The sequence below is a fragment of the Coptis chinensis genome, chromosome 4 (assembly GCF_015680905.1).
Source record: "Coptis chinensis isolate HL-2020 chromosome 4, ASM1568090v1, whole genome shotgun sequence".
Taxonomy (NCBI): Eukaryota; Viridiplantae; Streptophyta; class Magnoliopsida; order Ranunculales; family Ranunculaceae; genus Coptis; species Coptis chinensis.
In genome coordinates this window covers 93,643,913-93,656,541 of record NC_141459.1, presented here as the reverse complement: position 1 = coordinate 93,656,541, position 12,629 = coordinate 93,643,913, and the positions used below count along the sequence as shown (strand labels likewise).

At 39.5% G+C, this 12,629-nt stretch overlaps 1 protein-coding gene across 1 annotated transcript; it reads right to left on the bottom strand.

Moving 5' to 3' along the window:
- Positions 1 to 6,658: 6,658 nt before the first annotated feature.
- On the bottom strand, positions 6,659 to 12,629 carry LOC147505767 (pre-mRNA splicing factor SR-like 1). The gene is made up of 5 exons (XM_086558211.1): positions 12,485 to 12,629; positions 11,535 to 12,005; positions 10,850 to 10,930; positions 9,379 to 9,450; positions 6,659 to 7,650 (listed from the first exon to the last, which is right to left on the bottom strand). Exons 2-5 carry the CDS (start codon positions 11,820 to 11,822, stop codon positions 6,859 to 6,861), a joined length of 1,233 nt encoding a protein of 410 aa, XP_086414337.1. The 5' UTR covers positions 11,823 to 12,005; positions 12,485 to 12,629; the 3' UTR covers positions 6,659 to 6,858.

Below are 12,629 nucleotides of genomic sequence, written 5' to 3'. Positions count from 1 at the left end.
CGCTTTTTTGAAAGCGTAGAGACAATCTTCTAGGTCATTTGCCGAACCGGGTTTGGCACCGTGGTTGACGCGTTTAACCGGTGGCATGCAACACTAGGGTCTATACCAGGCACATCGATATACGACCAAGCGAACACATCTTTATTCATGGACAGAAAATTTACAAGATGAGCTTTAAGCGTGGGGTCGAGGTTAGCCCCGACGTAGACGAGTTTGGGGTCGTCTTCTGTTCCCAGGTTCACTTGCTGTTTTTCTGGAGCCGGTGCTTGGTCTTGTGCGTTTTGAGCGTTCTCTGGAGGATTACTCTTTGCAGACTCAGTGTTGGTTCGCTGGCTAGCTGGAGTAGCCGGAGGAACTGGAACGTCCACTGTGGTCACGACAACAGGGTCAGAAGTAACTGCTGTTGTTGTGACAACAAGAACTGGGGTAGTTCCCTGCCATTCTTCTGGTTGGAGGGGAGGTGGTGGTGGTATCACGAGACTTTGCTTGTTCGTGATGCTTTCCAATGGGGCGACCTCCAGGATTTGTACTGTTGGTACGCCTGCTGCTTTGGTAGTGGTCGAGATCGGGGCTGGTGAGTGGAAACTCTTGTTGGAGCCCCCCCCAGTTCGCTTTTGTCGCTTAGCTCTCACCTCAGCCACTAAATCTTTGGCCATTGTATAGCTGGTAGGCTCGTTGCCGACGGAGATGGGAGGTTCCGTGGTCTTGTTTGCTGCGATGATCTCGTTACAATGATGGGCCTCGAGCTGGTTGCTTCGAAGTTCCATCATTCCCTTTGGGCCAGGAAAACGGATGACTTGGTGCAACGTGGACGGTACGGCCTGCATCGATGTATCCACCGTCGTCCTAGAATGGCGTTGTAGGACGACTTGGTATCTAGGACGCTGAACCGCGTGTTGAAGCTGACTTTGTCTTCCCGGGATCCCACTGAGACTGGGAGGATGATGTCTCCTATTGGATCGGCCTCGAGCCGCTTTGAATTCGAAGAGGGGTGCGATGGGGTCTATGAAGACCGACTTTGGCAAGTTCATCTCTTGGATCGCGGTGGTAGAACAAAATATCACAAGAGCTACCAGATCGATCAAAACGCTTTGACGGTCCGGGCCACCGATTTTGACGTGGACCACGAGTGCGTCGTTATGCGGGAGGCAGACCTTGTTGAGGTCGGCCTCTGAGAAGGTGATGTCTCCTGTTCTACGCCTTGAGCTGCATGGCGCGGGTGCGGCTTGTGAAGAGAAGTTGTACACTTCATGGAGGGCACCGACGCGCCTTCTTTTTTCGCGCGAACTTGAGACGGAATCGTCCTGTAGTGTGATCATGTGGATGGTTCTGTCGTACTCGCGCCCTCTTGATGGTTGGCGGCGATCTTGACGGACGCGTTCTCTGGAACGTCCTCGGCTGTGAGGGCGGCTTTGAGGCCTCGGAACGCTCCTTCGGGGTGGGGACCTGCTGCGTATTCGGCGGGCCATCAGTTTGTGGCGCAGGTCGCCGTCCGGTATATTGGTGTACTGCTTGATGTGCCCAGCTTCGACCAGATCCTGCAAATAATGTTTGAGCCCCCAAAGCATACGTCGGTCTCGGGGCAATTGGCGCGGTGAAAAGCGCAGAGGGCTGGTCCGGGCGACCTGTTGGTCGCCTTTATCTCTCGGTCGGTAGAATTCGCTTGATCTTTTCTAGTATGTAACTAGGAGATCTGGTGAGCACGGCGAATTCCCGATCATTTCTTGGTTTGGGTCTGGAGGGTTGCCCTTGTTGTCGGGGTCGTTTCCTAGAGGATGATGCTACTTCGTAAACCTCTCCCTCTTCTGTTTCTTCTTCTTCTTCTCGTTTCTGCTTTAGCAAAGCCTCTTGCAGCTTGATGTATTTATCCACTCGAAGCGCATACCGCCAACGCTTCGGGTTGGTCGTTTCAAGAGTTAACTGGTTAGGTCGGTGTTCAAGGGTGCGGCAGCGGTTGTGAAAGCCATCGCGCAAATGATTCCTTGAGGCCGCTTTCCATGTCCAAGAGTTCTCGTTTTGAACCGGCTTAAGAAGGAGTGTAGGTTTCCTCCTTGCGAGCGAGCGGCTGGAAGAGTGAATTGAGATCACCCTTCTTGCCCTGCATTGTAATGCGTCTCGGCTCATGACGTCGGTAAGCTGTTCAAAGCTTCTTATGGAGTCTGGCTCGAGGGAGAAGAACCAATCGAGTGGGCCGTCCTTTAAGCTTGCTGGAAAGAGCCTGCATCGGAGATGGTCGAACTCTGGCGCGCTGTAGAGTGCAAGGCTTTGAGCATATCGTGCTATATCTGTGCCGCTTGGGCATGTGCTAACCGTCATACAGTGGGAACCGTGGTTGGACAAAGTCTGGAGGGGAGACCTTGTGAAGTACTTCAGCAGCAAATGGAGATGCGCGATAGGTTTTCAGCATTTTCTGCACTATCTGGGTGGAATCTTTCTTGACCGCATTCTTGTCGAGCCTTTGGTTTAGCTCGGATGATCCGTTGACTGACGTTGATGACGTCGTCTTCTGCGGTGCCAACTAGTGGGCTCTGGGTATCAACTTGTGCACGTAATGTGACGTTTTCTTGCCTGAGTTGGGCAATTTGTTCATTCATTGTTCCTAGCTGGCTTGCCAAAGTGTGGAATTGAGCCGAGGCTTGCCATGCTTCGTGGGCTTGAGAATCTTTTGTTTTGATTTTTGGCTATTGATTGTAAAGTGGTTTGGTTTCTCAAGTAATCGGAGACCACGGCGCCAATGTAAAGGTGTGATGTGATATTCCTTTACAAAAACAGTCCGGGGACCGGGTATGGATGGATGGGTGAGACCGAAGTTCGCTTTTTGAGAGCTTAATCGCCTCACGATCTTACTCGGGTTCTTGGGGTCGAGTAGAATCAGTCCGGGCGAAGTTCATAGGAGAGGTATTTATAGAGATTGAAAGTGTATCCTAACCCTCCACATGTAAAGGATGTCACCAACGTGGGGTGTGGATCATGGGAGCACGTGAGAAATATCTACATAGGTCTGCTGTGATGATGAAGAGTGGCAGTCTGGGCAAGTAGCTTGGCGTCGCGGACCTGATCGACAGTCGTGATGAGTGCAAGTACACCTTCAGTCATGATTGCTTATGGAAAGGGGGTCTGTGTCACTGCCTGGCGTAGTTCGCATGATGTTGCGATCTGTCCTATGGCGCGATGTTGGCTCATGGATGCGACCTGAGACCATAGGTCGGTGTATTAGTTCCACCATGTTAAGCGCGTGCTGGATAGAGAATATCACTCCCCTACAATATCTAATCAAATATTTGCCTAAGGGATTAAGAAGGGACATCAACGATATCTATGCTTGGATTTAATCAAGAAGGTGACACGAATTACTATGTTTTGATGTACTCAGTGTTTTCATTATAGAATTGTAGAGTATTGGTTTACTTCATAGTTATATGTAGGTTGATGTTTTCAATATAGAATTGTAAAGTATTGGTTTACTTCAGAGTTATATGTAGGTTGAATCATTAATTATTTGTAATTTTAACTAATGTAATCATTATGATTATGTGTATTTTTCATCAACCCATGACCTTAAACTCTATCACGTGGGACACAACTAGCTAACAAGTTTTTTTTTTTTTTTGGTAGTCTAGCTAGCAAGCTTATAATTATGGCAGTCATGATCTTTTGATGTCTAAAACAAGTAGTGTTTTATCACGTGTATGTCATTGAACCTTAAGGCGTTGTGCTAACGTCATGCTTAATTTGAATTGAATGATATGTTTTTTTCAGGAATTTCATAACTCTATTTATTGGGATTGAATTGGAATTGGATGAAAGAGGACCCCCCAAAAAAAACTTCATATGTACCTTTGTTTTGAAATGTGAGTGAGAGGTTTTTGGATAAGATGCTAACTTCTTTGGTGTGTATCATCAGTTAGTGCTCAAGGATCCGGTAGAACTATTTGGAATCTAGAACGGATGAGAATATGTCTTAGCAAGGAGTATAAGTTTAGACTTTTAGAGAGTTATCCAGGTTATAAAGAAGAAAGAACAACGCCCATGGAGTTGCTACAATCTAACACGGTACCACAACACATAAAACACAGTGGATTTATAGTTGCATTGGCTTTAGAGGTTGTAGCTAAAAGGAGAGTCGAATCTCCACCTACCTATTGAATCTCTACTCCCTAGAGCTTTCGATAGAGAAACGATACAATAATTCTAAGACATGCACAAAAATTTGAATCATTACAATATTATATAGTTAAAACTTTTTGGTACATTATAATTCAAAAATTAAAATTTATAGTGTAATATTCCATGACTGCATAATATTAAAATTTGTAGTCTATTTCTGTTGGGTCACTTCCTTAAACAGCCAATTACTCACAATGTGATGAAGTTCCTCTCCCCTCCTCGAATTAAAGAACCACTATAATAATTAGAGAATAGAGAGTACCTGAAAAAGCTTACTGAGAAGACTTGGAGGAGTGTCTAAAGAGAACAAAATGGGAAAAATAGAAGTTACCTTTAAAAGCAACTGACTTCACTTCTTGCTTAAGTCAACTGAAATAGATACTCAAGAGATAAGTTAAAAATATGAATAATTGACTACATATAAATTAGAGAAATAAGTGGTGTTAAGTAGACTAATAAAGACATTATGTGTTAAGTGGTGGAAAAGTAGACTTTGGACCTCAAGAATCCCAAACGGACCAGGCCTGCCTAAACCCTAATAAACCTTATTTCTGGACAGTTGTTGGGGGCCTTTTATTGCGCTAAAACATGGGGGTACTTGGCGGCTGCCTAGATAGCCTGCCCTAGAGTTGCCCTGTCGAAACCGCAAAACGATTTAGCTTTTAGTCCTAATTATAATAGCAAATTTTGTTGGTCTACAATTGTTTGTTTATTAAAATTGATGTTTGACTGAGTTGACTTAGCGTTGATTGCGAGTTGACCGTTTTCTAATTAACATCCGTTTTTTTAGGACCAAACGAAAATATTGTGATTAACAGTAGGACTAAATATTAAAAACTCCAAGAATAAAATCAACACTTTTAAAATAAAATTATTTTTAAAAGCTACTGAATTTACTTCTTCGCTAAAGTCAACTAAAGATAGATGCTCAAGAGATAGGTTAACCCATTTGCTATCTTAAAAAAATCGGAGCGAGAATACACGTGTGGAAATTAGAGATGCAAGTGGTTAAAGTGACAGCATGTGTTAGATATACTAATGGGCTAAGAATTAAAAAACAAAAAATTAAAAGACACCACAAATTTTGGACTAATTAATTGTTTTAATTTCTTTATCAGGTTTTCTTTCCATATCTTTGTTTAATCGATTATGATGCATAAGATCTACTAGCTACAAGTAAGATTTCAACAAAATTTTGTTTTGTGCTTAACTTTATTTGACGATATGAGTATTTTTAGGTTAAATACTAAAAAAATAAGTATTCTAAGGTTGCTTCTCTTTTGTAGGTTTTTGGAATAAGGGAAAAACAAACTTAGATTGAACCCTTAGATTAAAATCAATTGTGACTTACTGGCTTCTCATATATGAAAATTTTATTTTAATATGTCATTTACAAGTATAAGCGGAAGCAAAGAAATATAATTAATTGTTTTCTTTAGTTGGTCTAAATGTTGCAATAATTGGGGTTAGAAGCAGCAAATGTTATAAAGAAATGTCAATGGAGCTCCTTCGTGCCAGTCTTCCCCACACTGATGACCAACAACGCAAGTTTTTACCTTTTAATGGATTTTGCTTTCTCTATATTTGTAGCTTTGTTTAATATCCATAGCAAATTATTGGCATTGAGAACTTTGATCAATTAATTTACTGTATAAATTTCAATATAATTTGGAAGTCAGAATTTTTATACATAATAATAAAATGAAAAAAAATTATATAAAAATGGTCCATCCGTTGAACTGATCCAAAAATCTAGTTAAGAATTTAAGACACGCACTGCTTGAAATATTAAAGATGTGACATTTTACAAATTTCTACAAGTATTTGAATTTTTAAACAAGCAGTCGCCACTCGCCAGACAAGCCTTTGTGTTCGGAGTGGTATGCTTTTACATCCCAAGGGTTGGCTGTGTTAACCGCCAAGGATCAAACAGTCACAGCTGCAAGTCTGCAACCAATCAGTGTATTCGATCAGCTAAAACTATCTCAGTAGAGTCCGTAAGTAACTCCTAAAACAACACCCTTTCAAATGTCACATCCATCGGATGTACCTTTAGCTGTCACCTAAAACATTTGTTTTATTTATTGGAAAACCTATTTTAAATGAGATCAATCACTCTATGCTGGCAGGTTTGAGTCCCAGACCTCTGATATCATCACCCAAAAGTTTTATACTGGCGGATTCGATCCCCAGACTTCTTATCACCCAAAAGTTTTACTGACTTTGGTAGTCGGCACCTGCCCACTAAAACATATTGGTTGACAGACATGTTCTTTGCAGCCTTATATAGCGTCTTGCAATGCTTATGCAGTGTCATCTAACACTTTTTTATTTATGGCTTATTAAGTTGTTTAACGGACAATACAATATAAGCATTGCAAGACACCATATAAGCTTTCCACGAACATGTCCATTTAAGAGAATTCCTGAACAAACAGTGTACTTGCCAAACACCAGCTCACATATGCTGTCCGTGCTGTTCCTCGAAAAAGAAGAAGAAAAGATACGCATCCAATTACCAATATTTGAAGACAAATTCAGTTATCAATGAATGATCTCCAGTCATTGTTTGTGAGCTCACCCATGAATCCTGATATAATTTTATTCTACAGTTGACAATACAGGTAAAATGGTAAGCAGATAGGATAAAATATTACCACTATGTAACACAAACATTCCCTCGCATTACACCTATTTCCAGGAACCACCAAGTCGAATAACCTCCTCACTACTGCTATCCTTGTGACTCCTCTCAAAATCAACGTCCCCTTTTGAATTGCCTGCATCTCCATATAGATCCCTTAATTTGGCCAGATTACTAGAAACAGATGTTCTGTCTTTGCTTACATCTTTCTGAGGGCTTGGAAGATGCTCGGAGTAAGCATGCATACTCTGGCTCCTACTTCTGCTTCTACTCCTACTCCTGCTTCTACTTCTGCGACCAGATTCCCTGTGCTTGCTACTGCTACTGTGCTTTTCATCGTGCCGCCTGTAACTCTCTCTTTCCGAATATTTGGACTCATAATAGCCCCTATTACGATGAGTAGCACGTCCATCGTAATCACTCTTCCTGTCCCTGTATCTATCATTTTCTATCTCCCTGTCCCTATCTCTGCTTCTACCCCTATCCCTGTCCCTCTCTCTGTCCCTGTCTCGACCAGATAAATCACGACTTCTGCTGTGATATTTGCTTGGTGATTTTTGTATATCATCACTATTATCCCTCTCATGAAGAGGGGGTAGTGTGCGTCGAACTGGTGAGGAGTCCCTTGTCGATGCACGATGAGGAGCACGCTGACCAAAAGAGACAGAAAGAGCAGCTTTGACAGAGGGTGGTCTACGGGCAGTATCTTCGGAGCCATGACGGCTATTCTCCCCAGTCACACCAGAGTGTGTACTGGGAAGCTTCATCCTTTCAAGATTGGCAGCAATCTGCCGCATAACAGGAACAGGGGTTCGAGGGAACAGTGTATCAAAGTAATACTGCAAAAGAACAACCACTGTTAAGACATTTTATGCTTGTAATCTTTCTAAAAACTAGACAAATCAAGCACGAGGCAGGTCTGGCATATAGCTAAATAACAGATCAGGATGGAGCACAGTTACCATACAACACTAAGTCATCAATTTAGACAAGCACAGATCCTTGGCTAGCCTTATATTATCTAAACACGTTCCAAACTTCTCACTTTAGCAAAGAAATCAAACTCAACATTATAAAAAATTGAAATGTTAACACGTTCTGTATATCGTGCATTAATCTGAAACCAAAACTAACACCCTGTACAAGCAACTTGATGGTTTAATTCATAGAATTCCTCTTCCAGGTTGTTCCAATAGTCGTGTACTCCATATTTCAGCCATTGCCAAAGGCTCATTCAATAAATCATTTTACTGTTAAAAGATAGACACATACAAATACCAAATAAAAAACTAGGACAAGAAATCCATAAACTAGCGACAAAATTAAAAATAAAAGGCATAAGCATGACCACAGAAGGCACATCCTAGAAAATAAGAGAACCAACACCCTTTGCAAATCAACTCTTCCAATCTGAATGTGAATACCACAAATTAGATGTCAAAAAGAGTCAATACTCGGAAATCTTTATATTGGTAATATAATAATCTCTGATAAAGGTCCCAAGATACATTCATAGCATCATTTCCCTCTTCTTCCACTAAATTCCTCCACTAACAGAGAGAACCATAATCCATAGGATGTAAATAATTTGGGGGTATACACCCTCCCACCCAAGAAAAGCCACCAATGGGATGTCTCACATCTTTATTGTGACTATTAGCTAACAGTGTCTAAATTGGTGTGCAGAAATTCCAACACCTGTTTACATGAAACTACACATGTAAGGATAAGAGGACGGGTATGCACTTGAATGATGTGCCCATAAAGTATAAACTCACCAGAACCCACTTCAAGTGCCTTCCCTGTTATTTCTATGTGCTTCTTAATCAAATTATATGACCGGACGAAACTTCAGGTGTCGTCCAGATGTTTCAAGTTACTAAGTAACATGTGAACGTTAGCATTCACTCAACAAAATTTGGGAACTTTCCACACACTTGTATAATGAAAAATGAGTGGAAAACGCTAATGCCACCTAGGTTGGTAGCTCCTATATGGAGGTGCAACTTCATACCTACATTAAATGCTCTTACAAAAGGAAAGGAGTCCAGATATGAGATAGTAGGATGGAATCCTAAAACCGATTTCCCCCACAATATCGCAAAATGCAAACTAATGAGGATGAAAACCTTATACAATTATTACAATCCAATGGTACACCCATGCATGGTAAAAAAATTCCCAAGATTTTCTACCAGGTTAGCATTCAATTTAAAACTTAGTAGTATAATGATATTATTGGTCCCCCTTATTAGTGTCATTGTATTTGTTAATCTTGCTTCATCCCACTTAAGATCATAGTTCACGATTTCAAAATTGTCAGTATTCCGACAGTTCCAGAAAACCAGAATTCCAACATAAGCTGTGGTACTTTGGCCAACCAGTACAACAGCCCAACTTCAAAATCACGCGCAATCAGGCCATGCACCAAAGATATAGACTTCACATATAGCAGTAAGAAACTAATCACATTCAAAAGTAGTATAATAGAACAATGAGCTAAATAACTAACATAGTGAGCTAACTACTACCCAATGCAAAGTAAATTGGATAGTATGACAACCGACCTGTCCAAGAAGCAGATCACGTACATACACACCCATAGTCGTCAGTCTGCCATTTGATCCTGGAGCGAATTCCTGGTGAAAACCATAATTGTAAGCTCGTAAGAAACACCACTAAAGCAAGAATAGAGCATCTAAAATTCATGAAATTTGAACCAAACTACAAAATTGCGTGTAATGTCAAAACTCCACAACCCCTCTTTATCTTCAAGAAAATATATAATACAGTAGAATTAATTATAACGACCCTAATCAGAACCATATATTCATCACGAATTACTTCATAAACAATAATAGCTGCCACTATGCAATATACTGCTTACAAGTCACTTTGACCCTCACACTGAATGATCAACAAAAATAAAAGAAATGAGTGATTAATAACCTTAGTATGTTATCTATCATGTCATGTTACTTTATCAATCTATGATACAGTGTCAGTTGATCAGGAATGTAACATGCACAGAAGAATACTTGTTCAAATTCCTACAGTAAGTGGTTTAAGATTTTTATATGCTTGCTAGCTCCGCTGGTCAGCTAGTGGCACTTGCACCACTACTACAGTTCATTACAAGGCAATGATCTGCCAAAGGAAAAAGATCAGAAGATGTGACCATTGACAAGATAAGTTTATAACTCCAATCCCTAGGCAACTCCGTGAGGTTAACTTTAAAGCCTTTCACCAAAAGTCCATCAGTTTGCTTAGATTCAAACACGCCTCCATTGCTTTTATTTTATTTTAATACTTCTGTTCTTTCTCTTTCAAATATATTTATAATTGATGCCAAACAGAAACAAAAATATCTAAAAATGGACAAGCAAATGCAAACTTGTTAATCACTATTATACAACAACAATATCAAAGCTCTTACACAATGCATTTTTTCAGTGTTTGAGGAAGTTTGCAGATCCTACAGGAAATGGTAGCACAGTTCTAAATACAAAACCAACAACGTTATTTTGAATTCCTTCTCCTTTGATTCTACATTTACTATCAATGCTAAAAGTAAATTAACGATATACTTTGATCCATACAAAGTAGAAATAAAAAATGCAGATTTTTCTATGACAAATGGAAAATGATAATGCACAATGAATGATTAAACTCCATATAATACCTAACATAACAAGCACACTCCATTTCATGTTTTGTGAGTCGAAGACCATGTCACACCCACTGCCAGACACTTTTTGAATAGATCTTGATGTATCGAGTTTAACGAGAATCAAAGTGTCAGACACTTTGCACCTGTATTGGTCACTGACACAAGTGTCTATGCCATTAACTATAGAACACCACAAGTCAACAAGATAAGAAATCAAATTAAACCAATAAATACCTCCACTTTGACATTGAGCTCAAACTTGCCCCATGCCTCGTGTCTGACACTTTCTACCCATGTTAGACTCGTGTCTATCTCATTAAAAAGCAAACACATGCTATTTATAAACAATGAAACAGAATAAACAATACCTCGTCATCTTTGACATAAGGCTCAAACCAGCCCCATAATGTTTTTGGGTCTGCAGCATATCGCAAGTAGAGAAATCCGACCTGCAAACAACATATCAGTTTTTGTCCAGATAAACAACATACAGATGTGAAAAGATAATACACTTTACAACATAAAATTAGATAAATAACATATTGAAACGTCAACAGCAGAAAAGCTCAAAACTAAGAAGACACTCCAGTTATAATGGACAACAAAAACAATAGGCCTATAGGGCCACAGGCAGAGAGGCAGCATGTAAAGAGAACCATGAACTTAGGGGACCTCTATTAATACCTCGGGAAAGATGTCCCAAAGTTTTTTCTTGCTGCTGGTGAGAACAAATTCCTCAAAAAAGTATTCATGATTGACATATATTTATCAGAAACCATTAAGTTGTGGAACAACTAATTGGTGTGAGTTACTGCCTACTTGAGAGTTGAGATGTTTAGTATGTACTAACGATAATAAGTTCACCTATGGAATTTCTAAAACTAAACTCGAATGAATTGTCATGTACTGACGTGCTGCAATAGAGTGGTATTCGATAAGAAATGAAAATGTGCTTTTCAAGAATGAGCAATTAAGTAGAACAAAAGGTTGCAGATAAAATGCTATCTAGATAATCAAAGAATTAACAAAGAAGTAGTGATATTACATACTTACAGCTCTGATATAAGGGGAATCAGCGTGCTTTAGAAGCCCGTGCATTTGTTTAACAGTGAGCTTCATTGTAAAGAACTTGTATAGAAGGCAAAACGCAGTTGAAGGACCTCTACAGTTTCCAGTCATCCAAGGCTCCACATGATCAACTTGATTATAGATCTCGTCTATAACCTCATGATAAGTCTTAAGTCTGTAAAGCTCCTTAAAATAATCAGAAGAAAGAATGTTCATGCACAGGACCTTCTCCAGTAAAGAATCAATTGGTTTCCCCGAAGTTTGTACCTCCATATCTCAAACGAAGTTAGGCTAAGCACAGAGGTGTGAAATTGCAACTAGTGAAATTGACTTCCACAAGAATCAGTTATAGCTAACTGCAATGGCATATCCCTCAGACCAAACATAGGTGAACACTAATGCTCGTTATATATATATATCCTTATGCCTAATACAGCATCCAACAACGATACAAACCTATAAAAACAAAAAGCAACCAAGTTAGTAGTCAAATATTTCATTAAACACCTTACACCGGATAAAATTATAAAAGCAAAACAACCAATAAAATAAAAATGTAATTATCACCAATGAAAAGAGAATAAGAACAAGGGGCCATTTGAATTTGAATTCTTGTCATATAATTCAATCATATAACACTTGTACTCATTACTCTTGACATACATAAAACTGATGAGTATGGTCAGCTATATCTTACAGCAGATTCTAATCATCTCTAGACATTCGAAATCACTATAAAAACAGTAATAACATTAATAAAACACATACATATATGAATTATTACTAAAAGACTCATACTTTAATGCTTTCAAGTAATTCCAAAATATATTGGAGTAATTTACATTAAAAATAAACAGGTTTTCAGGGTTCACGAGATTATCAAATTACAATAATAACAATTGAATTGAACGGGACATTTTTTTTTTTTTGTTTACCTTAAAAAAGCAATCTTTTTGTTTTGTTTTCTTTTCTTTCTCTCTTTCTCTCTCTCTGCTTCGTTATTGAGCTCGATTTGAGATTTTGCCCTAAATATGAAAGATGACCACGTATGAAAATTAATTTTTATTTCTTTTAAATAGG